General features: G+C 44.4%; 1 protein-coding gene across 1 annotated transcript in view; it reads right to left on the bottom strand.

The window, feature by feature from the left end:
- Nucleotides 1–6386: 6386 nt before the first annotated feature.
- The window catches only part of Vtcn1 (V-set domain containing T cell activation inhibitor 1), a 68170-nt gene continuing 47255 nt past the window's right edge, over nucleotides 6387–27301 (bottom strand). Inside the window, 5 exon segments of the mRNA XM_028877292.2 lie at nucleotides 6387–7998; nucleotides 10674–10843; nucleotides 16872–17150; nucleotides 21890–21982; nucleotides 21985–22236. Coding sequence (XP_028733125.1) covers nucleotides 10719–10843; nucleotides 16872–17150; nucleotides 21890–21982; nucleotides 21985–22236 — 749 coding nt within the window. The 3' untranslated portion in view covers nucleotides 6387–7998; nucleotides 10674–10718.

Below are 27301 nucleotides of genomic sequence, written 5' to 3'. Positions count from 1 at the left end.
GGGGACTTTTTTTTTTTTTTTTATCCCAGCAAAATAGTAATGGTGATGGTACTAGAACCAAATGATAAAGATGGAACGGGAGAAATATCTAGTATGATGCTGATGTGCAGCAGGTAGTCACTTTCCTTTCTTCCTATAAAGATGGTTATTTGTGTCTGGTTTCCATAACAACTCCATGTGTATGCAGGAGACATAGTCTCTTTGAGTGTACCTCATGTTACACAGTGATTCTTAACTCTGTGATGCATAGAAGCACGGTTGAAAGCATCGCATAGCTCCTTGCTGAGAATCACAGTGCTATAGCTGTGATGCCCTCGAGCATCTCTGACTAGCTGAAAGCTTTGTGATGTCCTATCATTCATTCTCATCAGTCGATTTCAGCGAAGAGAAACGATGTCTGAGGGAGTGCGGTACACTAAGCTATAATAAAACAGTGTTCAAATGCCTTCTCACGTGTAGCTGGGACTCGGGAGTATCTTTTGGGGTCCTGGGTAAGGGGATAATGGAAAGAACAGTGGAAAGACAGAGTAGGCAGGACCTAGAGGACAGTTGATTGGGCAAGTGTCTTAAGATGGAAGGTGGGAGAAGCTGGACAGAGTTGTCATATCTCATAGAGCCTTATTTAGCAGGATGTGACTGGATCCCCTGGGAACACTTGCATCTCTCACTAGAAACTGCTGTCCTGTCCTTTTGCTCCAACCCTGACACATGTTTAATCTCACCTACCCAAGGGGCCTGGCTCCTCCCGCTGGAGTCATATATGGCTACCTGAACTATCTCATTGGTCATATTAAATACCATAAAGTTCTAGAAAATTATCTGCCAAAAATGAAACAATTCTCCCTACACTGTGGATGTGGATGGTTACAAAGGAAGCTGGATAATTGCCCGTAAAAAAGACCAGAGAGAAAAGACATGGTCTTGGTGTGACTTGGGTAGCTACAGACTAGATTCATTGAGTAGCACTTTTCTCTTGTTCAGAGGAAATTGTAGAGGACCAAAGTGTCCATGAAATGATCACGTTTAGAGTTGTGAGTAAAGGACATTGTAATTGAAAATACCAAGAATAACATTTAGACTAGGCAGTCGGATTTAAACTGAAATGATCAAGCTGATGGTCAAAGTCAAGATTTATACTTTTTTATTACATCATCTCTCTCTCTCTCTCTCTGTCTCTCTGTCTGTGTGTGTGTGTGTGCGTGTGCGCCAATGTAAGCATGCCTGTGAAGGCTCAAAGAGGATGTCAGATGCTCTGGAGCTGGAGTTCAGGCAGCTGGAACCAAACTCTGGTCTTCTATAAGAGCAACAAGTTCTCTGAACCTCAGGGTTATCTCTCCAGGCCCCCAGAATTATGATTTTGAAACAGTCAGACTGAGGACTGGTGAGATGGCCCAGTGGGTAAAGGTACACACCTCCGAACCTCGTGACTTAAGTTTGATCCCTGGAACCCACATGGTGGAGAAAACTCATGCCCGTGAATTGTCCTCTGACCTCCGTGCATTAGTAGCACATACGCTTTTCCCAACCCCAGAAAACAGATAAGTGTAAAAGAAAAAAAAAATTTTTTTAAAGAAACACCCAGGCATTCACATCATCGGGGGCAGTGATGGCTCCCAGTAGACAGGACTCCTGGAGTAACAGCTACGGACCCCCCTTTCCAGCCTGTGACCCAACTGCTGTGTTCCAGCGTCTAAAAGTTAGCAAGCCTTCCCAGGGAATGTTGGCCTGACCCTTGTCTATGCCCCAACCTCTCCAAAGGCTGTCTGGGTCCCTGTGCTTATTTTATCATCATAGTCAAGGGAACTCAAGTGCACAGCATGAAAGGAAGAGATGCTATTTTTATGCGAAATTATACACGCCAACAAAAGAAGAGGGTCAGATGACCATGTGTCGCACTGCTCTGGATCATGAAGAAAGAGTTTTTGCTGGTCCTTGAGGGGAGGTGAAACTTAAAAATGGAAGAAGAACAGTCTGTTTACCTCTAGTGACGACTTCCACGTTGAAACTTACGGGAATGATTCAGCAAAAGCAGTTCAGGCACAAAACAAGACAGCCTGAATTAGCTCATCTCATGCTCTGGTGCGTGGTTAGGGGACTGTGGGAATTACAGGTGTCATCGGCAGAACCCCAGCGAAGGCCTTATTATGCAAAGGCCTTATTATGCAAAGGCCTTATTACAGCCCGCACACATTTCAGTCATTACGCACTTAAAGTAAGTCTTCTTGCAACCTCAGAATGGTTGCCAGTTCACATTGTTGGTCAACCTTTTGCCACTGTAACAAAATCATTTTTGGCATAAACATTTTAAGAAGAGGAAAGATTTATTTTGACTCATCATTTCAGACAGTTCAGTCCATGGTCACTTAGTCTTGTTGTCTTAAAATTCAATTAGTCAATTTGTTTGTTTGTGTGTTTGTATGTATACCTGGGCATGTTCCAAGGTATGTGCATGGAGGTCGAAAGACAACTTGCTACTTGTCCTTCTACCCTGTGGGTCCCAGGGATTGAACTCAGATTCCTGGGTTTGCCAGAAGTCTCTTTACCACTGAACCATCTGAGTGGCCCAAGATCAGTGATTTGTTTTTAAGTATTATTTTTTGTGGCCATTTTGCCTGCATGTATGTCTACGCACTGAATGTGGGCCCAGTGCACACAGAGACCAGAAGAAGTCATCAGACCCCCTGGGACTGAGTTACCACCCTGTGGGTGCTGAGAATTAAATCCAGGTTCTCTGGAAGAACAGCCAGTGCTCATAACTGCTGAGGCATCTCTCCAGCTCCAGGCCCTAATGCTTTGAGCCTGTGACTGGTCAAACATCACAGCTGACCTTACAGCAGAATGCAGAGATAGCAAGACAGGAAGGAACGAGGGGTAGAATATACCCTATAAGGTCAGGCTCCCCAGGATCTACCTCCTCCAACTAGGTCCTAGCTCCTAATATCCCATTCAGTTCTAACACATCAATAGATGATCAATGATAGAGTTAGCCTCCTTAGGGTCTAATCACCACTCAGTAGTGCTACCCGCTGGGGACCATACCTTCTACATATGAATCTTTGAGGCCATTTGATTTCCAAACTTAACCCTCATGATTTGCTTTGAAGGTAGAAATGTTTACTCATTTAACTGTGTTTGGCTTTACAATACTTGGGTCTGAACAGTTATAGGTGTTTGTGGTCTACACCATATTCTGGTTTGTGGTGTACATATCCATTGTCTACTGCATGTGCGTTTGCATGTGGACAAGACCAAAGGGGTGTTTATACTTCCACAATTTGATTCACCTTTGGCCTCTGTTTCTGAAATATAAGCAAAGGTCCATGTGCTTTGGAGCCAGTAGAGGCAGTGAAGCCTTACGAGGTAGGACCGAGAGAGGAATTCAGGCCTTGGAAGTGTGACCTTGAAGGGTCACAGGAGAGGTAGTGAAGCCTTAGGAGGTAGGACCGAGAGAGAGGAATTCAGGGCCTTGGAAGTGTGACCTTGAAGGGTCACTTACCTGTGTCTTTCTCTGCTTCAGTCACCATGAGGTGAGTTGCTTTGCGTCACTGTGTGCTCCCTGCAACAAACTCAAATCCCCACAGGCCCAGAGCAATGTGCCAACCAGCCATGTACTGAGACCCCTCAAACTGAACACTATGTGTCCTTCCTCCTCTGACTCCCCTTTGTTCTTTAGTCACAGCGACAGAAAGTCCTTTCCCACATAAGGTATGCTGGGACCCAGCTGGGAATTCAAAAAGGGAGCAGGTCTAAGAGTCCCTTGGAAATTTGCCCTCCACAGATACTATTTTTCCACCAGTGAGCAGTAGAAAGTATGTAACCTGAGGCTGGCTGGTGACCTGAACTTTACCGTAGGCCCTGGATCTTTATATGAATAACGAAGAGGCTAGAAAAGATGATTTTGAGGTTCTTCTAGACCTAAAACTTGGCAATTCCTCAATAGTAAGAGTTGTCTTGCTTGGAATAGTGGCGCACACCTTTAATTCCAGCACTTGAGAGGCAGAGGCAAGCAGTTCTCTGTGAGTTCGAGGCCAGCCTGGTCTATACAGTAAGTTCCAGGAGAGCCAGAGCTATAGAGAGAGACCCCATGTCAAGAAAAAGGAGTTGTCTTTTGTGACAATAGTGCAGTTGGTGTGTGTGCGCGCTGCGCGTGCGTGCGTGGTGCGTGCGTGTGTGTGTGTGTGTGGTGCCCGCCCCTAAATTTATCTATCTCAAATCAAGAGCCATGACTGTTTTCCCTGATAGAAACAGGTTAGGTTGGTACAAGCCTGTAGGAATTTCCTTAAGTAACTAACCCGGACACTCAGCCCATACAGATTCCCATCCTTTCCATTTAACCAACTAACATTTGTGAAGGCCTGCTATCTGTGGGAGGTGTTAATCTTTAAACATGTCCTACAGCTTTTTCACCCATCTCCCTGTTTTCACTTTCTGTGACAGACCAGGCAGACAGCCGTAGGGGATGTGCATTTAATAATTCTTCTGAATGGTCTCAAGATTTCCGTAACAAAATAGATATCATAATTCAAAGTCCAGGGAGGCAGTGGTCAACACATGAGCGTGGGGAGGGGGTTGGCAGAACGTGTTCTGTCCATCCAAGCTTCATTCCTCAAGTCTTCATTTCAAAGGCATTACCCTATTTCTTTTATAAGTATCTGTGTAGGCTGGGGTGTAGCTCATGTTTGATCTCTAGCACCCTAAAAACAAACAGAAACTCCCAAAGCCCAGAAGTCTCTGTGCATTTCAAGGAAGATCCACTTTTGTTGCCTTGGCTTGTGTTCTGTTCAGACATGATCATGAGATCTAAAAAGCCAGAGCCAGGCAACTTGAAATGAAATCGGGCAGCATTTCAACCAAACTTACTGTGTAGCACAGAATGACGGAGTGGACCGCAGCAGTACAGTGAGCTGAAGATAATCCTGGGAGAATTTCCACATGGCTTGCCAACTGTTCACTGAAGGATGTCACACAATGCAGAGATCTGGCTCTCTGAACAGAAGCCAGAGACAAGTCGATGCCCACTGTCGGAAGCAAATGGCTGCCTGCACTCACCTTTTTCTGCTCTTTTCTATTCAGTTCAACTTTCTAACTTGATGTGGTTGCATTTGGGTTATAAAGTCTTTCAGCGGGACATCCCCTGTCTGTTGCAGGATGTTGAACATAATCTCTGAGCTCTTCCTTAGACACCAGTAACCTGTCTCTCTTTTAGTTGTGCAATTAGTTCTCTACTTTGCCAAATGTCACATGAAAAATAAGAGAGGGGAAATCACCCACTCATCCCGGCTCAGAGGATGAAGCGAGTCACAGCTATCCAGCAGATAGAAAGTAGAAACGAAACTTATGAATGACACAAGGCACACAAGGATGAAAGCCTTAGGTTAGGAGGTAGGACCGAGAGAGGAATTCAGGGCCTTGGAAGTGTGACCTTGAAGGGTCACTTACCTGTGTCTTTCTCTGCTTCAGTCACCATGAGGTGAGTTGCTTTGCGTCACTGTGTGCTCCCTGCAACAAACTCAAATCCCCACAGGCCCAGAGCAATGTGCCAACCAGCCATGTACTGAGACCCCTCAAACTGAACACTATGTGTCCTTCCTCCTCTGACTCCCCTTTGTTCTTTAGTCACAGCGACAGAAAAGTCCTTTCCTACATAAGGTATGCTGGGACCCAGCTGGGAATTCAAAAAGGGAGCAGGTCTAAGAGTCCCTTGGAAATTTGCCCTCCACAGATACTATTTTTCCACCAGTGAGCAGTAGAAAGTATGTAACCTGAGGCTGGCTGGTGACCTGAACTTTACCGTAGGCCCCTGGATCTTTATATGAATAACGAAGAGGCTAGAAAAGATGATTTTGAGGTTCTTCTAGACCTAAAACTTGGCAATTCCTCAATAGTAAGAGTTGTCTTGCTTGGAATAGTGGCGCACACCTTTAATTCCAGCACTTGAGAGGCAGAGGCAAGCAGTTCTCTGTGAGTCCGAGGCCAGCCTGGTCTATACAGTAAGTTCCAGGAGAGCCAGAGCTATAGAGAGAGACCCCCATGTCAAGAAAAAGGAGTTGTCTTTTGTGACGCTAGTGCAGTTGGTGTGTGTGTGTGCGCGTGCGTGCGTGCGTGCGTGTGCGCGCGCCCGCCCCTGAATTTATCTATCTCAAATCAAGAGCCATGACTGTTTTCCTGTTAGAAACAGGTTAGGCTGGTACAAGCCTGTAGGAATTTCCTTAAGTAACTAACCTGGACACTCAGTCCATACAGATTCCCATCCTTTTCCATTTAACCAACTAACATTTGTGGAAGGCCTGCTATCTGTGGTAGGTGTTAATCTTTAGAACATGTCCTACGGTTTTTTCACCCATCTCCCTGTTTTCACTTTCTGTGACAGACCAGGCAGACAGCCGTAGGGGATGTGCATTTAATAATTCTTCTGAATGGTCTCAAGATTTCCGTAACAAAATACAGATATCATGATTCAAAGTCCAGGGAGGCAGTGGTCAACACATGAGCGTGGGGAGGGGGTTGGCAGAACGTGTTCTGTCCATCCAAGCTTCATTCCTCAAGTCTTCATTTCAAAGGGCATTACCCTATTTTCTTTTATAAGTATCTGTGTAGGCTGGGGTGTAGCTCAGTGGTTTGATCTCTAGCACCCTAAAAACAAACAGAACTCCCAAAGCCCAGAAGTCTGTGCATTTCAAGGAAGATCCACTTTTGTTGCCTTGTGTTTTGTCCAGACATGATCATGATATCTAAAAAGCCAGAGCCAGGCAACTTGAAATGGAAATCGGGCAGCATTTCAACCAAACTTACTGTGTAGCACAGAATGACGGGAGTGGACCGCAGCAGTACAGTGAGCTGAAGATAATCCCGGGGAGAATTTCCCACATGGCTTGCCAACTGTTCACTGAAGGATGTCACACAATGCAGAGATCTGGCTCTCTGAACAGAAGCCAGAGACAAGTCGATGCCCACTGTCGGAAGCAAATGGGCTTGCCTGCACTCACCTTTTTCTGGATCTTTTCTATTCCAGTTCAGACTTTCCTAACCTTGATGTGGTTGGCATTTGGAGTTGGATAAAGTCTTTCTCAGCGGGACATGCCCTGTCTGTTGCAGGATGTTGAACATAATCTCTGAGCTCTTTCCTCTAGACACCAGTAACCCTGCTCTCCCTCTTCCTTTAGTTGTGGCAATTAGTCTCTCTACTTTGCCAAATGTCACATGAAAGACAAGAAGAGGGGAAATCACCCCACTTCACTCCCGGTGCTCAGAGGATGGAAGCTGAGGTCACAGCTATCCATGCAGGATAGAAAGTAGAAACTTCAAACCTTATGATGACATAAGGCCACACAGCAGGATGAGGAGAGTCCCTATCCTGAGCCATTCACAAATCATCTGAGAAATAAGTTGCATTTGTTTGCTCAAGAGAGAAGTTATTCAGATTATTTGGAAAATCAGCTTCACTCAACAATTTTGTTTGCCCTGAAATTATGATCACCCTCCCTACATCTTTGGCATTTGTCAGGTAGGAGGAGAAGCCAAAGCACTTTTGAAAGCATCCTAATGAGAAGTGAATCACTGGGCCTGTCACTCAGATGCTGCCACCTCTGAGTTGTGAAGTGGTGGTTGATTAGCTGCTTCTCACAGTGTACACTATATTTAATGTGCTGAATATAAAACGAATATATGGTGATCAAAACCATCCAGGAACTTTCAGAGCAACATTATGACCCATCCTCTCACTCCCCGGAGCTGGTGGGTAAGGGGAGGTCCCTGAGACATGGGAAAACACCCACCCTACACATTGTAATAGCACTTTTACCACACTCTAGTTCAGTTGAATTATTGTCTAGGTCCATCTTGTTCCTATCGGAGGCATCTGTGGGTTGCTTTTGTTTTCTTTTTTTCATCTTATTCCTGTCTGTTCACTCCAGACTTCTAGACATGAATTCATTTTCTCCCAGAAATACAAAACTAGGTCATATGTTGTGGAAAATATTTCTGCAGATTCCTGGGATTCTGAAAAGAACAGCAGTAAGACATCATGAGAGGCACTCGGCTAATGTTTCCTGAGAACCCAGAGCCCTCCTCCCTTTGCCTCTGTGTGAGTGTACTTCCTGTTTTGACACAGGCTTATTCTTCTGGAGTCTATGGGCTGCTCCAGGAAGGTGATGGCTTAAATTTTATACTAAAGGAGGACCATCCAGCTATAGTCTCAGGAGAGAAGCAGGTCCTGAGAACAAATAGAAACCGAGAGATGAAGGATGGACAGGTTCGTGGGATGAGGTTGGAAGACACTGTACTGTATGCCTCTATGCCCAGCCAGAGAGCATGTGACCTAAAACACCATGGCCAATAATAGTGTGTGTCTCAAATAATGATCTGTCCCTGTACTTTAGAAATCTACTGTACTTTAGAAACCAACAAAACCAAAAACCAAAATCTCCTCAAGAAAAAAGTCTGTTTGGTTTAAAGTTATTCTTCCAGAAGGAAAGTTACTTTCTGTAGAGATCAAAGTGGTAACTGAGTATGCATGTAACTCGATGTGTGCTATATGTGAACATCATCTTTTACATGTAGGACATGACTTTTTTAAAAAAGCTAAAAATTATTGTTCTAAGGGAATATGAGGGAAGATGGATAAAGTATATTCTGTAGGTCATTTTATCCAGTTGCTGCTTATTAAAAGACTCATTTATAGTGGAAGCAGGGATCAAGGGGGAAGATAGAGTTACCATTTCCACATGTGAAGTCCCTAAGGGACAGTCCCTTGGGGGAGTCTCCTTCTGCAGAAAACCATGGGATCAGAAGTAACGGGAACTGGCAGGTTTCCTTACAAAGAATCCACTTTTTACACTGCACAGTCTTAAGAGCTTAGAGAACAAGAGAGGGAAGAGAAGAAAAACTGAACGGATCTCTGCCTGCCTCCAGATCTTAACTATCTAGGCAAGGCATACACGTGCCTTACCTAGATAGTAGATAGAGCGTAGAATGCACCCTATACACAGCAGGTGGATGTGGGATTCAAGGGCCCCCAGGAAAGGGACCTTAAGCACTTCCCTGAAATGGATAAAGGAAGTCATGGATATGAATTGCTGTTGAATAAATTTCCCAGAAGGGGTAGAGAAGAGAGAGCAAAACCAGAAGGGGTGTGTGTATGTGTGTGTGTGTGTGTGTGTGTGTGTGTGTGTGTGTGTGTGTGTGTGTGTGTTGGAGACAGAGGGATATTTGAGAGAAAAAAAAGCTGGAGGACTCTGATTACTCATTCAAAGACAATAGCTTTGATGCAGACTCATTATTCTGTGTGAGGAAGAAGACACCAAGGTGAAATAGTGTTGGAATATTTTCATTCTGGTACCTAGTTTCCTATCACCTGTAACAGGGAGAGAATTAGTCTAGGGCTGGAGAGAGGGCACAGTGGTTAAGAGCTCTGGCTGCTCTTCCAGAGGATCAAGGTTTGATTCCCAGCACCCACATGGCAGCTCACACATGTCTAACTCTAATTCCAGGGGATCCGATACACTTTTCTGGTTTCTGTAGGCACCAAGCACACACAATACATAGACATGGCCCAAATACCCATGTACAGAAGATAAAATAAATTAGAATTAACTTGGGTATAAGATGGTTAAAAACTGTATTGGGGGGCTGGAGAGATGGCTCAGAGGTTTAGAGTACTGGCTGCTCTTCCAGAGGTCCTGAGTTCAATTCCCAGCAACCACATGGTGGCTCACAACCACCTGTAATGAGATCTGGTCCCTCCTCTGTATACATAATAAATAAATCTTTTTAAAAGGTGGTGGTGCACGCCTTTAATCCCAGCACTCGGGAGGCAGAGGCAGGAGGATCTCTGTGAGTTCGAGGCCAGCCTGGTCTACCAAGTGAGTTCCAGGAAAGGTACAAAGCTACACAGAGAAACCCTGTCTCGAAAACCCTCCCCCCCTTCAAAAAAAATTCCTAATTTCCCTTTAAAAAAAAAAACTGTATTGGGATCAGTCTGAGAGACAACCTGGAGGAAATGCTGTAGGTAGGGTCCATGGCAACTCACTGATGTAAAGGACAGAGGACAGTCGGACCCCCCCCCCCAGATGGAGAGTCAGGCCATGTGGGAATGCCTTAGAGTTCACGTGGGAGTGCCGACTGGAACTCCACAGCTCAGTTTTTTACTTGTAGTAGAATACTTAGATGGAAATGCCCTATTAGTAATTGGAGCCAGAGAACACATCTCAGCGGGAGGCCAGCTGGTGAGTCACCTGGACCTAAGGTGGACAGGCTAGGGTGGGGTGGGAAAAAGATCCCATACCTAGCAATTACATGCCTTTCATTATGCTTTGTAAATATCAGTGAAGTCTGGGGCAATTAGTTAGGGCTAAGAGCTCTTGCTTTGAAAAGGTATTTTTGCATTCATTAGTGACTCAGCAAATGGATTTGCACACATAGTTGAATTGTTTGGACTTGGTTTTCATCCCCGTTACTCAGGATTCTGCTCTTGGTTAGGACTAGACTCTATCAAACCCTTCCCTTTCACGGTGCTGGGAGAAAGGCCCTCCCTAACCCAGTGCATGTTTCTTCCTGTGGCTGATGATGACCGCGGTTCTATTCTTGTTTCCTACCAGGTCCCGGCTGGGGAAATGGCCCAGCAGTTAAGGGCACAGGCTACAACCATCCGGCACGCCCTCCGTCCTTTATCTCACCTGCTGTACCAGTAACTTTGCGTGCTTTTGTGTGGCCACGGCCCCTCATCTTAGCATCAGGTAAGTGGAGAGAGCTAGGAGTGGCCGGAGGACCAAACAGACGGAGGAAACCCGTGGGGAAGGCCCCGAGTTCAGCAGCTGCAGCTGACTCCGCCTTTTGACCTCCGAATCTGTGAAAAGAGAGAAACAAAGTTCAGAGCCGCAGAGAAGATGCTGGGTGTCCCCTTCTCGTGACGAGGAAAGAACCGCTGAAAAAAAAAATCGAGCAATCTGTTGCTAACAAGGGCAGTTTGGTTTTCCTCCCCCCTGCTAGAATCAACTCAGAGGTTCCCCTTTCTATGGAGCAAGGTCCGTTCTGCGGTCCCTTCAGCGAGGACACAGCCAGATGAGAAACCACGCCAGTGAAGGCTACTGTGGGAAACAGCAGCGAACCAAGGGACCCAAGCCAGCGCCTCGATGCTCGACATGCTTTTCCCAATTTCATCTTCTGCCGTTTTCTTCCCAGACAATCCAATTTCATGTTAGCTATTCCAGTTCCTGTCACTCATTAGGTGTGTAATTCGGAAAGTAACTCAATACACATTTGCTCCAATTTCTTCCTCTGCAAAGAAAGCTAAAATAAGAACGGCCCACTTCCCGGGATTTTTACACGGATTCCTGACTGACTTAAAACGGAGCCTGGCGCCTGGTCACTCAAGTGTCAGCAGCAAACACAGCAAATGTAATGAGCCCACTCAGCCTAATGGCCTTTTCTTCCACAACCCTCACTTACACATGTAGCTCTTTAGCTTAATTCTGTCTAAAGTTTCACATCTGGATTTATTGTTGTTACCAAATATGTCAGTTAAAAACATAATTATTCAGTAAAGTTTTGTTTTTGGTCTTTGTTTTTTTTTTGAGACAGGGGTTTCTTTATATAACAGCCTTGACTGTCCTGGAACTCACTCTGTAGACCAGGCTGGCCTTCTACTCACAGAGATCTGCCTGCCTCTGATGGGATTTAAAGTCGTGTGCCACCACCACCTGTCAGTAAACATTTTTTAATACCTATTACTGGGTTTTTTGGTTTTTTTTTTTTTTTTTTTTTTTTTTTTTTTTTTTTTTTTTTTTAGAGATTTATTCTATTTTTATGTGTATATATCTGCTGTGGGTATCTGCAGGTGTGAGTGCAGCTCCTGAAGGATCTAGAATTGGATGTTGGATGCCCCAGAGCTAGAGTTTCAGGTGGTTGTGAGCTACCCCATGTGAGTGCTGGGGCTGAATTTGGGTGCCCTGTGAGAACAGTACGTGTTCCTAACCACTGAGCTGCTGTGGATATCACTCTATGTAAATAAAACACTGATGGCCAATGACCAGGCAGGAGGTAGGTGGGACAAGGAGAGAGGAGAATTCTGGGAAGCGGAAGGCTGGGAGAGAGAGACTGCAGCCACCGCGAGGAGAAGAGCATGTAGAGACACCGGTAAGCCACCAGCCACGTGGCAAGCTATAGATTTATAAAAATGGGTTAATTTAAGATAAAAGAACAGTTAGCAAGAAGCCTGCCACGGCCATACAGTTTATAAGTGATATAAGCGTCTGAGTGATTATTTTATAAGTGGATTGTGGGACTGCGGGCTTGGGAACCTGGAGAGAAGCCCTCCAGCTACAAATGGCGCCCAACGGCTCGAGTTTCCACCTTAAACCTGAGAATATTTAATAACCAATTCTAAACAGAGCCAAAACCAGGTTCCTGCTTCTTGTCTCATACGGCAGCTAGATGCGGCAAAACGCAAGTTTGGACACTGGCGGGTTCCTGGCGGGTGCGTCTGACCGGCAGTATGCGGAAATGAGGCATCTGCCAGCGGCAAATTAAGCTGTGTGGTAGATTTAGTCTTTACTATTATTTAAAAAAAAAAAAAAAAAAAAAAAAAAAGAGGTTTCTGGGCTACACGCTGCTTTGATAAAAGCTTAGACCCACTATTTCTGAGACTTGATGACTCCCAGAGCTGGCGGAAAACGTACCACTGCCATGTTGGGAAGCTGAAGTGGGCAGAGCCAACAGCCACAGCGCCGTTTCAGGCTTACAATGGTACAGTTTAAAGCAATAGGCTCAAGGCTCAAGGTAATATAAAACATAAGCCACATAAAGATGGCTACCACACAGAGAATCTGGATTATGTTCTCTTTGATATTCATAACTAAAGAAAAACATTTGATTACAAAACCTGTTGAGTTATGCCAAAATGTATATTTTAAAGGTACCTTGACTTCAAAATTTGGATATAAGGATATGTTACTTTGGAAAAGAGGTTCTGCTTTTGTTTCCACAGAAAGCCAGAGGCTGTGGACTTGTTCCAGATTAAGATACATCAGGTTTCACCAGCCAAGACCCCCTGAAAGGACTCCGATGGCACCATGGCCCAGATGATCCAACATCCAGATCGGTTTCAAGGCAACTGGTTCACACAATACAGCCTCACGGACTACCCCATAGGTCTAAAATTTTCTTTGCATCCCCATAAGATACAGCGCCCCCCTCCAGCAGGAAGTAGTAAGACATGCTACGCCCAAATTCCCAAATATACCAAGCTGGCTTTAGAGGTGGAATTGGCTCACTCCCCCTCTAAACCCAGACATATTGCTTTAAAAAAAAAATGGTTAAGAGATTCTTGTGTCCCAAATCAGAAGAGCCCTCTGGTGTGGGACAGAGAGAAACAATATTTTTATTTAAAACAGGTTGATTATAAATGTGATCTCTTTCTAAAAAAGAAAAGGGGATATAATATAGATATATAGCAGGATATGGAGATGATAAGATAAAAGGGTAGATTAATGAACCTACTTTTAAAGAACAACTTGTTTAAAATGTTTTACATTGGTAAAAATTTTAGTTTATTAATACAAACTTAAAGTTAATTTTGTTATACTGTATATATATATATTTCTATTCTTGTTTGAGGTATTATGTTTAACTCATTTAAAATTGTAATGGATGATTAAAAATAGATTAATAATCAGTCATCTATGATAATCATATTTGTAGCCATGTTAGTTAGGTCTTCTAGGTATACATAGATATATTTCAGATAGATAGGTAATCTTCAAACACTTCATAGACCTAGAGAATATGGCATTTAAATAACTTAAAATTCTGTTGATGTGAGACACAATTGCTCCTGGCTGCACCAATTGATCCCGAGAGAATGTTGGGCTTCTAAGACATTTCCATTTGGAAGTTTGTCTTTTTGGCACAAAATGGCCTACTGGGCAAAGAACTGCCCTTGCCTTGACGGCTGACAGTACAAATGCAATGCTGTCCTTTCTGGACAAGCGGGACACAAGGAAAGCGACCACTGTACTCTGCCAAGACAGGTAAGATGGTCTCTCAGAATTCCTGCTTCTGAAAATGGTCTGTCAGATACTCTAGGCCTGTAGCCAATTTGAATGCACCAACAATGCTGAGAAACATTAGGTGACTGTCCAGGCTGCCAGCTGTCTTGTCTACTCTTGCAAGATTCCCGAAAGTTGCTTGCATCCATCTACCATTTCTCAGGTACCATTATGTTCCTTCTCAGGTCTTTGATGTGGTTGAAGACTAGATAGTCGTAATTTCCTCAGTTATGATAAAAAATAAGTTAGCTATAAAACCTTAAACTCACAAATATAAGATAGATAGGACATCTTCTTTAATATTGTAACTATAATTCTTGCTTGGTAATTGTTTTGTTATATGTAATTTTACCATGTTAAAGTTAAAACCTTCCTTTTTAAAAAAAAGAAGAAAGGGGAAGTGCTGTGGATATCACTCTATGTAAATAAAACACTGATGGCCAATGACCAGGCAGGAGGTAGGTGGGACAAGGAGAGAGGAGAATTCTGGGAGGTGGAAGGCTGGGGAGGAAACACGGCAGCCACGACCAGGAGAAGAGCATGTAGAGACACCGGTAAGCCACCAGCCACGTGGCAAGCTATAGATTTATAAAAATGGGTTAATTTAAGATAAAAGAACAGTTAGCAAGAAGCCTGCCACGGCCATACAGTTTATAAGTGATATAAGCGTCTGAGTGATTATTTTATACGTGGATTGTGGGACTGCGGGGCTTGGGGAACCTGGAGAGAAGCCCTCCAGCTACACTGAGCCATCTCTCCAGCCCCATATTGTCAGGTTTCAGAGGAATCCAATAAATAACATCCTCTCCTCAGTTCAGGGCTGAGCCAAGGAAAAGGAGGACAGAAGCAAGGCAAGCAGAAGGACCCGAATAACACCTTTACCGCTTAAAAACCTAGTGATAAAGGGTGACACTTTGTAGGAAGCAGGTAGGCTGCAGCCTGGACTCTTGCCCTGAGGCAGGCAGAACCATAGTGTGGCAGGCTTCTGTCTTCTAGGACAGATCCTGCCCCTAAAACACTGTTGACTTAGAGAACAGGGCAGAATATGCCCTTCATGGTAGTGACCGAGGAGAAAGGGAAAGGAGCCAGACTGTATGTCCAGCCTCTGAGGTACTTCTCTAGGGGAGAGTGTAAGAGGAAGAAAGATGGTTATACACACAGGGATGCTGCCTCATAGGATGAAATACATGGGATAGGAATGTAGCTTCTCAAGCCTACATGTGATGGGTAATATCTTCTTAATATCTAAAAGGCCATGTACTTTCTGTGGTGATATTTTGAACAATTAAAATTTGCCTGAAGATCAGAGAACAGAACAAGCCACTAGATTAAACATAGAGGCCAGACAGTGGTGGCACACACCTTTAATCCTAGCACTCAGGAGGCAGAGGCAGAGATCCATCTGGATTTCTGTGAGTTCAAAGCCACACTGGGCTACATGAGATTAATCCAGTCTAAAAGAGAAACAGAGCCAGGCAGTGGTGGCACACACCTTTAATTCCAGCACTTGGGATCTCATGCCTTTAATCCCAGCACTAGTAAGGTTGAGACAGGAAGTGATATGGCTGGGCAGAGAAAGGAATCTAAGGCGAGAGGAGACAGGAACTCTGGCTCTTTCAGGCTGAGGAGTTGGTGGGGTAAGAGGTGGCTGTGGCTTGCTCTGCTTCTCTGATCTTTAAGCTTTCACCGTGATGTCTGGCTCCAGGTTTTTATTAAGACCAATTAGGATTCGTGCAACAGCTTTCTCCTTCTGTATAACCTGTCTCGAACCCTGCATCCCTACTGCTCTGATCTAGTCACAATTAACAACTCTTTCTTAGAGGCCCCATATTAATACCGGGATTAACTTGTTAATGACACTTGTGCCATTTATCTAAGTATCTCATGGGGTTTAAACGTGCTATGAACACACTTGGCACAAAATATATACTTGTTGAACAACTGTCCAGGCTGACTAGTATTTCGTTGTGTGCATTTACTGTATTGTATCCATTTTATACATTTGCTATCTATGTCATCAATGGACATTTCAGGCTTCAATTTTCTTGACTATTATGAATAGTATTACTATGAGCATACAAACACTTATTTAAGACTTTTCTTTTTTTTCTTTTTTTTTTTTCTGTACCTAAAAGTATGATTGTCAGATCACATGGCTAGGGTGTTTTTAGAGCTTGCCATTTTCTGTTGATTGGTACCAGTGTACGAGTAGTCCAGTTCCTCTACCTCCTCGCCAACCCTTGTAAATTCTGTGCATTGGTTTTTTTGTTTTGTTTTGTTTTTTGGTGGTGTGCCGGTGACCATCTCAATGGGCCTGGGGTCTGAGGAGATTAGCTTCCTGCTGTTTCACTTAGCCTTCTTCTCATGACTGATGTCGTGAAGCACATTTTGATGAGTGTTTCGGTCATTTGAATAACATAATTGGAAAAAACGCTCCTTCTCATATGCTTATTTTCAAACTCAAAGCTCAGGGGGCTGGAGAACTGGATCGGTGGTTAAAGATGCTTGCTATGAGAGCATGAGGAGTTGCGACCACCAGAAGCCTACATAAAGGTGGGTGAGCATTGCAGCACACCTGTAATTCCAGTCTCAAAGGGGTCACAACCCACAGGTTAACCCCTGCTCTAGAGGATCTGGAAGACTAGAGATTCTCGTGTCCTGGTACACATTAGGTAAATTGACATATTTAATTGACATATTATTTTCTCTCTAATAATACATGTGAAAAACATGGGGAGGCATGCTTTAGGAATAGAGTACTTGACTAGTACCCCCAGATCCTGGGTCATCTCCAGCAGCATGGGAGGCGGGAAGCCTCAGGAAACCCACCTGTCACTTTGATGTCCCCTGTGGCTTTGGCAATGCTGTTCTCGATCATGCAGGAGTATGTGTTGTTGATTGTGACATTGTAGAGCACAGATACAACCTTCATGGTCACATTCTCAGAGTTCAACTCAAAGCTGGTGTTGGAGACTTCTGAGAAGTTGGCTCCTTGGTCAATTTGAGATGCCCAGGCCACTGTGGGCTGGGGGAACCACCGAGGAGCCTCACAGCGCAAACTCTCTGAACTGGCATTATAGTCCACATTTATCTCTGGCACACTGAAGGCTGCAGGGTCAAAAGTCAAAAAGGACAAATGTCAAGGAAAGACAAACAGCCTGATAGTGCTAGGACTTAAAAACAATCAGCCGGGTGGTGGTGGCACATGCTTATAATACCAGCACTTGTGAGGCAGAGGCAGGCAGATCTCTGTGAGTTCGAGGCCAGCTGGGTCTACAAAGTGAGTTCTAGAACAGCCAGAGCCTGTTACACAGAGAAAGCCTGTCTTGAAAAACCAAAAAAACCCCAGCAAAACCAAAACCAAAACTAAAAACCAACCACAATCATTACTATCACTTAAGTGACTGAGGGATTCCCAATGGTGATGTTTGTGCATGGCCCATTATGTTGTGGGCATAAATAAATAATGATTTGCTCAGATCATCACTATACATTGTGTCCTTTCAGCCAGTACCACAAACTCCAGGGGCCCAAGTTTCATGTACATCAGTGTTATGATAGATTTTAGAAAAAAAAAAAAAAGGAGAAAGAAAAAAAAAAGGTCTATTCCCTTAGGATAATAGGGCCAAACCTCAGAAGGCTTCTGAATTCCATGTTTTAAGACAAAGAGGGAAGAGGAAGAAGAAAGAAACAAACAGCATAACAGATTCCCCAGTCACCACAGAAGCCTACACACAGGCCTTGTCGCCATGGGGATCTGGACTTTGCTTGGGTAGAAACTATAGCTCTGATATCTATAACAGATACCTATATCTATGATATAGTGGCAGCTATTGATTTTATTCTAAGAAATGCTACTCATTAAAGTAACATCTGGAAATGAAGACATTCCTTCTCCTCCAACAAGACAGAGTGACACAATGTGTTATGGTTGTGTTCCTTGGTGCTCTTGAGGGCCTCCCCATAGTGGGAGGGGGCTGTCTCTGACTCTGTTGCCTGCTTTTGGGACCTTTTTCTCCTACTGGGTCACCTTGTCCAGCTATGATGTGAGGGGGGTTGTGCCTAGTCTACCGTAACTTGTTACGTTTGATTGATAATCCTGAGAGGCTTTCTCTTTTCTGAAGGGAAATGGAGGAAGAGTTGATCTGGGGGAGAGAGAAGGCAGTTGGAGGGCCAGGGAGGAGAGGAGGGAGAGGAATAGATGTAATACATGAGAGAAGAACAAACAAACAAACAAATATATAAATAAATATGTGTGAGGAGTCTGGGCTTATTATTATGCCAAAATGGCAGTTCACAATTAATACTTTTAAAAATTGTTGTAATGATGGTGTTGATGGTGATGATTTTGATTGTAAGGGTACATAGGCCACAGCACACCTGTGGAGCTTGGAAGATAGTTCTGTAGAGCTGGTTCTCCTCTCCAGTCTTTATATGATGTGGTCATTTGAATGAGGAGGGCCGCCATAAGCCATAGTCTAGGTTGGTGGAACTGTTTTAGAAGGAGTAGAAGGTGTGGCCTTGTTGGAGGAGGTGTGCCACTGGGGGTAGACTTTGAGGTTTCACATGCTCACACCATTCCAACTTAGAGCCCCCTCTCTCTCTGCCTCATGCTTGTGAATCAGATGTAAGCTCCCAGTTATGGTTCCCAGTGCCATGTCTGCTAGCCTGCTGCCATGCTCCCTACTGTGATGATCATAGACTCAGCCTCTGACACCATAAGTCCCAAATAAACTCTTTTCTTCTGTAGTTGCCTTGGTCATGGTGTCTATTCAAAGAAACTGAACAGTAACTAAGACACAGGATCAAACACAGGCTTGATATCAAGGACCTTTTCCTGCCGAGCCATCTTACCAGGCCCCCGGGTAGTCAGTCAGTCATTTATTAAGCCATTCAGCTGCTTCTTTGCTCAGGGCTAGGCTGGTGCTGAATGAGAAGGAAAGGAAACCTATCCCTCACTGTTGTGTGTTTGTTTGTTTGTTTGTTTGTTTGTTTGTTTGTGAGACAGTCTCATGTAGCCCACTCTGGCCTTGAACTCACCATGGATCTGCCATAGCAAGGGGGATACGATGCACATGCTTGGAACATGTTGGGGACATGTTCATGGGGAGGCAGTGTGGGAAACTAAGTCGTGAGAGTATACTTTGTGCTAGAAGTATATCCCAGGCATTACTTTATTTGATCATCAAAATAATCCTATGGTTATCTGTTATTATACCTATGTTAAAACTTCTAAATTTTGGAATTATTTTACTAATTTCTTTCCCTCTTTCTTTTTTTGTTTTTTGTTTTTCAAGATGGAGTTTCTCTGTGTAGCTCTGGCTGTCCTGGAGCTCCCTCTGTAGACCAGGCTGGCCTGAAACTCAAGATATTTGCCTGCCTCTGCCTCCTGAGTGCTTGGATTAAAGGCATGTGCTACCATTGCCTGTTTATAATTTCTTAAAAAGGTGTATTTATTTTTATTTTATTGTATTTGAGTATTTGTCTGCATGAGTGTATATGCACCATGTGCATACAGTGCCTGTAGAGGCCAGAAGAGGGCATCAGATCCCCTGAAGCTGGAATTACAGATGGTTGTGAGCTGCCATGTGCATGTTGGGAACCAAGTCCAAGTCCTCTGGAAGAATAGCCAGTGCTCTTAGCCACTGAGCTATCTTTCCAGGCTGTCCTAATTTACCAATTTTTTTGAAGTTAGCTTATAAATAGATTTCATTATGTGAACAATTTTAGATTTACATGAAAGTTTCAAAGACAGTATTCGGTAAGAGAGAATTCCTATAAATTTCTCACTCATTTTCCTCTAATGTAGCCTCGTAAATAGTCATTGTGCTGTCAAATGGAGAAACCAGTATTACGGTTAAACTCCAGGCTTTATTTGTATTTTACCCATTTCCATGAACACTGTTTTTGCTGTTATTGTTCTAGATTCTCATCTTGTACACCAGCATGTTTTAAATCATTGTGCCACCTCAAGTTCGTATGGACTGTGGCATTTTCTCAGTCTTCCCATACTTTTTATGGCTCTAACAGTTTTAAGTGCTAGTCAGGTATTGTGTAGGGTGCCTTTCTGTTGGGACATATGGGATGTTCTTCTCATGATTTGAGTCGGGTTGTGCGTTTTGGAGAGGAATACCATTCTCCTATCAACATGGCGTGCTAGAAGGCATGAGCTCGCCACACCCAAGTTCGGATGATGCGAGGGAACACGTGTTAGGTGCCTTTGGAAGTTGACTTTACTCCAGCATACACTGCCTGAGCTGAGTGGGAAGGTTGTCAAATGGTACCTCTACCCCCTGGAAGGGGAGAGGGAAGCAAGTTATTTGGAATTTCTGTCTGCATGGAATTTGTTTCATCTCCTCGTTAAGTGTGCTTTAAACCCCGACTCATAATTCAGTACTGTGTTTTCTTGTCTCACTGTTTTAGGGGTTTCACTGAAGTTCATGCAGTTGGTCTTACTGCTGGTAGTGCCCACTAATCTCCCTCTTAAGATGACGAAGCTGAGGCTCAGAGAGCTCGTGTTGTTAGGGTCTCTGTCCTCATCCAGGTCTGACTCGAGGGCTATGCTTTCTAGTGTTACACATACACAGGAGGTTTTCAAGAAAGGCCTATAGGGGCTGGAGAGATGGCTCAGCGGCTAAGAGTACTGACTGTTCTTCCAGAGGACCTGGGTTCAATTCCCAGCACCCACATGGCAGCTCACAACTGTCTGTAATTCCAGTTCCAGGGGAATACCCTGGACACCCACAGCAAACCACCAATGCACATGAAATAAAAATAAATTAATTAATTAAAGAAAACCCCTGCAGTATTGGCTTTGCTCCCTCTTTAAAAAGAAAGAAAGAAAGGCCTACAAAGACTAGTTTAGATGAGGGAGCACAGGCCACTTTATGCCCATCCTGTGAGGCCCCTTCCAGCTTCTCCCTGGGGGCTTCTTATCCCTTCCCTCCTGTGCATCTGGGTGTGCTCTCTCCCTTCCTCGGAACCCCTCAGTCATTCTCTTTCTACTTCTCTTAAGATGTTGTTTGTTATTCTTTATTGTTCCCCTGGGCAGACCTTCACTTCTGTAAGATCTATACCGGAAGCACTGTGAAAGGAGGGGCAATCACTTTTGTTTATTAATCATCTTCCTGCTCGTCGTTGCATTTATCTGAATCCCTTGTGTATAGCTTTGGAAAACATTCCTTAGATGGTATTGGCAAGGAAGTGTGAGTTTCACGGGGGCGATGATACTGAGTCTGCATGACAGCATTACTTTGGTTTGCTCCTTTTGGACCTCTCCTAAAATGGCTCACTGTCAGGAGTCTCTGGAGGGACTCATTTCAGGTGTGGGCTTGGGCCTAATTAGTATAGAAATACCCCAGGCCAGGTGGTTGCTTCTCTTAGTAGCAACAACAGGGCCTGCCTTAAAGAGTCTCCATTCATTAGCTAGGAGTGGTGTTTCATGTCTTTAATCCCAGTAGCTGGGAGGCAGAGGCCGGCAGATCTCTGTGAGTTCAAGGCTAACCTGGTCTATATAGTGAGTTGCAGGATCCCTAGGGATAAAGGTGAGACCCTGGGGAGACAGAGGGGGGGGGGAGAAAATCTTTGGGAATACACTTAGAAATTCAAAGATGGTGCGAGGCTAGAACACAATATTTTAAGTCCCAATATTATTATAGTAGGTCACTTTTGGAAGTTGGTATGGTCTTGGGCATAACAACAAGATGGCTGCTACCAGAACTGAGAGAGTTTTGGTCTGATATTCGTCATTTATGAACACATCATGATATTTCATCAGAAACTCATGCCCTTTATTCTTGGATGTCTCTGGGTCCTCCCTTTCCCCCAACCCCACAGAAGCAACTCACCTCCAGTCTTATACTCGAGGTTTGCATTCCCCTTGCCTTTTGAGGTGCGGATGTAACACGTGTAGGTGCCAGCGTCTGCGAGTTGCACGTTTTGAGTCTCAGGGAAGCATTGCCCACCACCACTTGGTCAGCAAACACTGCTGTCCGGCCTCTGAACATTTCATGCTGCTGGGAGAAATCGTCTTTGCCTTCTTTGAACTCATGGACCAAACCCATGGTACCTTCCTTCAGCCACTGGATGACGATGCCATTGAGCTTTATGTCAGGTTCGAAAGTGCAGCTCAGGATCCCATCCTCTCCAATGTTTCCAGCCGAGGTGAACGTCCTGACAGTGATGAAGTGTTTGCCTGCGATTCAGGGAGGACCAATGCCAGTGAAGCTCTGGTACCTTGACCGCTAAGCTCTTCATCAATGCACGCTGGACAGAGAGGTCCAGATCAATTAGAAGTAGAGAAGTACACAAAAAGCATTTAAAGAAGATGACGAGGAAGAGCAGGAAGCCATGTTGCTATCTGCAGCAGATCTGCCGTGCCTCATAGCTTTTGTAAGAACGATCTACCCAAACCCAGAAAGGCAGCGAGAGGAAAACACATCAGAGTTGAGGGTGGAACACGAGTATTCAAGTCCTGGCTTTGTTCTGTAACTGCCAGGTCACCTTAAATAAGTCACGTGACTCCTCTGACCCCAGGAAAACAGAGGTAACAGCCTCTGCGGGGTTACTGTGAGGAGCAAATCAAACGGTGTGAACTTGATTTGCAAACGGCAATGCCACAGGTAAGGTATTATTCTTAGCTAGCCAGGAGTGAGGCAAAGCTAAACTTCCTGTTAATTAATAGTAGTAATTCTGAAGAAAGTTAAATTCTAATGCACCGGGGCTTTAATCTTCCTTGGAATGATGGAGAAACTCAGGCATGGGGAAGGGCAGCGGTGGGGCAGAGTGTTATCGACATCGTAATGAAGAATGATACTTTGGTCCAAGATAGAAGCCTCCCTCCTCACCCCTTCCATCCGACCTCCTGGAGGATCATTGACTATGGCGCCTTCTCTGTTCTATGGCCTCTCCTTCAGTTGTTCATCCTACAGCCCCTCCCCCAGGCTGGGGGTTCTTTGTGTTTGAGGGTGCCCCAGGATGACTGACTATTTTTAGAGGTTCCTGTGAAGGATGTGAAGCTAAGGTGATGGGCGTGGAGCCCAAGAGGATCACGGAGCAGATACAAGGAACTATGGGGAAGAGACTGTGAAGAGTCTCATCCTAGGAGCTGAGTTGGCTGCTGAGGACAGTCAAGGCTACAGGAGGTGCTGCCCAACCTCTGCATAGTCTTCACACAAACGCCTGCCTGGTTTAAGTGTTCACGATGGTCCTTACAAGCCTTTCTGAAACACTCACAGACGTCACCATGATGGGCCTTGGACACTTCTCACCAGTACTTTTCAGCTTCCTTATTTGTTTTCCCACCATGCCTGTCTGCCTCCATCCCACACATTTTCAATGCATTGATCTTGCAATAGCTTTTGTAGAGTGCAATTCGAATACACCTGCCACCTAGCCACTAATTTCCCATGGTTACTATGGGCTCTGGAATGAGCTGCAGATTTCCCGGCCCAGGCTTCAGTGCCAAGCACTGCCTGGCACACAGTGAATGCCTCTTGTTCCTGCCTGGCAGTTTCCTCTCCCACTGTCTCCCTTCATCGTCTGTTTTGTCTGTGTCCAATGGTTTGTTGATTTTCTTTCTTCAATTTAAAGATTCATGAACAAATAGTACATGTTCCTTTTCAAATACAGAAGCAAACATTCTAGCCATAAGGGTGTCCTTGGCACTTCGAGCTCATTAAGGCTTGGGATTGTCTAATTGACTCCAAGACCTTTGTAAAAGAGCCGAGGGTAATGAATGGGAAATAGAGCCAAAGACACTAAGCTAGATGGATTTGCATAAAAAAGAACAGAGGGCTATGGATAGAAGAATAAGTACAGCTAGAAAAAAGAGGCCGAGGAAACAGGCATGCACACACAGGCTGGGCTGGAAGATGTTTTTGAGGCTTGACAGTGTGGAAGAAAAGGGATTTGGGGAGCAGCTGCCCTGTGTGGCCTTTTGTGTGAGAGATTTGGAAAACTAGGAAAGATGACCAAAGGAGGTTTGACTGTGTGATAACAAGCACCCCTGTTTCCCACCTTGTCTTTTCTTGAACACTGATTTAAAGGTTCAGGCTTATTTTCAATTATCTTTGTTTATTTGAAGGTCCAGGCTTGCACTGGCTGCATGATCACACTCTGTGCCTTCCCAACCCTGCTCATCTTTCTCCTGTCTAGCATTTTAGCTCTCCTGTACCCTGCTTACCTATATTCTGCTCATATTCAAGTCCTTGAGGATGGTAGTCCTTCTGGGAAACCCTTTTTAGGCTGTCAAAGTAGAACTGGTAGATACATCCCCCACCCATAACTCTTCATTCCCCTTTACCATGGTAACTGCCTTCTTCTTCCTTGACTCACATCTGGACTTTACACTCATCTGCAAGCTTTGTCCAAGGGGGGAATCGTTTCAGTCATAACTACAGGTCTCATAGTGTTTACTGCTCTGTCCTACAGAGAAATAATGTTCTCCGAGTTCCTAAGTAAATGGGAATAAACACAAATCAGAGCGCTGCTTATACAATCTACCTATTTCAAGAGTAAAGAGCCAAGGTCAGCACATCTCAATTTGGGAGGAATGTTAGCCTTAAAAAGACGGCAATAAAAATACATACAGATTCTCAATGAAACTGGGACTCAGTCAGAGCCAGAGTGAAGGTGACTGTTCTTTAGAAAGTGTCATTGAAGTTAATCTGGAAAATTACTTTTCAGAAAAAAAAAAAAACCCACATAATTAGCACAATTATGGAGGAAATGAAATGATAATGACATATCTCAGTTTGGTAATTGTGTTGTGGAATTCATTTTAATGTGTTGGCCTTGAGCCCGCAGGTAGAGAATCCACTGACACATCTTCTAGAGAATTTGGTGATTAAAAATAGGCAGCTTCAGCGTGCCTGGGGATCTGCTGCAGCTTCAGGTCATTGAGTTCCTATTCATGATGTGGCCAATGGGATGAACGTAACACTGATTGAATTCTCATCCATAGGAAATAAAGAGTGAGAACTTTAAAAATCACAAAGAGGTAGGCTTCCTTTGCATCCAGCCAGAAGTTAATAAATACTTGTTTGTTACATGCATAAGTGAAGATTCAAGGTAATTAAATGGAACTTAATTTGCAAAAAACAGCATCTGTATTCAAATACACAAACACATCCTGGCTCAAAGAACATTACGTCCTGATCCTGGCCTGATGCAACTCTCCAGGCATTCTGACCACCAGAGGCTCCTGACCGACTGGTGTGCAATGGATGAGAATTCTATGGAGATGGGTGAGAAGCCACTGTCTATGTATAGACAATTCTTGTGGCGGACACAGATTTAAATCATCTCATCGGCCTCTAAGGTTGCCCCAAACTCCTCAGAAATTTGGAGGCGGGCGTTTACTGAAAATAAATGATTAGCTCATGAGGATATCCTAATTTGGTGTCTGATGTTATAATAAAACATGTCCAGAAGCAACTTGGAGGAGGGAGAGACCATTGGGCTTTCCTTCCACATCATATTCCATGGTTGAGGGAGGCCAGAGCAAGGGCCCAAGGCAGAAACCTGGAGGCAAGAACTGAAGCAGAGACCATAGAGAAACACTGCGTCCTGGATCACTTGTTCTGCTTGCCCAGCTGCTTTCCTGATGTTTTCTAATATTTATTTTTAATGTATATGAGTGCTTGCCTGTGTATATGCATGTATACCATATGCATGCCCGGGGCCCCAGGAGAAGGCCAGAAGAAGGCATCGGATCTGCTGGAGCTAGAGTTCCAGGTGAGTGTGATGCCCTGAGTAGGTTCTGGCAACCCAAGTTGGGCCCTCTGCAAGAGAAGCAAGTGTTCTTAACTGCCGAGCCATATCCCCAGCCCCTCGGCTGTCTTTATTATCTAGCCCAGCCCAGGCCCACCTGCCCCTGGATGGCACCACTCACAGTGGCCTGAGCCCTCTTAAATCAAATAGCAATTAAGGAAGTATCTCAGAGACACAGCCTCATGCCGATGTGACCTGGGCAGTTCTTCAGTTGAAGTTCCCTCTTTCTAGGTGACTCTAGGGTTATGTCAAGTTGACAGCTAAAGCTATGATGTAGGGGCAATTCCTACCATAGCTCTGGTCAGGTGAGTGAGGAAAGCGGTGGGAGGCATCAGAGGTGAGCAAGCTGCTCACAGCTCAGTGTCTCAAATTTCACACAGGTGGGTAACATGTAACTGGTTCTTCCCTGCAGGAGCAGGGCTATTTGGGATTGGGAGTACAGGAAACACGAGGCAAGCATTTCATAGGAAGTGTGGTGGGGGTGGCACTGGATGAAACTGAGGAAATGAACTGTCCTTTGACACAATGCAGTCCAGGTTCTATACATTCCAATGGCATAGAACACGCTGGATGGATGCAGAATGCACCATGGCGCATGTCTTAGTGATGGAAACACACAGCCTGTTTTCGGGTGGGATAACAACTATGGGTACCATGCTAGCCAAAGAGGAAAAGTGGGTGTGTAGCAGTTGCTCATATGAGAAGTTAGGAAAAATACTAAGTCAAGAGAAATAAAGGGAAGATGTAGGGAAGTGGCAGAATGTGGGTGTGTGGGAACGTGGCGAAGATATCACACACACTGTCACTTCCTGGATATGTGACAAATGGGCAATATTTCCAAGATCTTTATTAGCGCTTTTATGTATAAAATGAGGATGCGCCCTCATGGGGCCCTTAAAAGGACTAAATGATACAATCCAAGTAAAGTGCATACTTAATAGTGTACCTGACTTACTGTGCTAAACCTTAAATCATGGATACTGAAAACATTAATGCCAACAATTTGGAAAGACAGCAGACCAGGGCCTCAGAAGGTAAGAAGGGAACATCGTACTAAATGCTTTACCCTTAGTGGCTCATTTTAAGCCACAAGAGGTAAGAATGAGCATCAGACCCATTTTATGAATGAGTGTAAAGAAGCTCTGAGGTTAGTGACTTGCTTAGTAGCCTGTGTCTAGCAAGTAGGGGGGCCAGGACTAAGCCAGTCCTGTCTGGGACTTAGCCCAGGCTTCTTCAGGCATATTTTGCTGATAACTAAGGCCAGATTGAAATAAGTCAAGAGCCAACCCATTATCAAGACATCACCACTTTAAGAATAAAAACAGTGGGCCTGGGGTGTAATTCTGGGACAGAGTGCTTGCCTGGCATGTGTCAGACCCCAACAGTACAGTGCATAAATGTAAAAAATTTAAAATAAAACAACTAAAAGTCACACATATAAGAAGTGCAAAGATGAGCCGGGCTGTGGTGGTGCATGCCTTTAATCC

The sequence above is a fragment of the Peromyscus leucopus genome, chromosome 6, assembly GCF_004664715.2.
Source record: "Peromyscus leucopus breed LL Stock chromosome 6, UCI_PerLeu_2.1, whole genome shotgun sequence".
NCBI classification, from domain to species: domain Eukaryota; kingdom Metazoa; phylum Chordata; class Mammalia; order Rodentia; family Cricetidae; genus Peromyscus; species Peromyscus leucopus.
The sequence above is the reverse complement of the archived record's forward strand: the minus strand, read 5'-3'. Positions and strand labels throughout refer to the sequence as shown.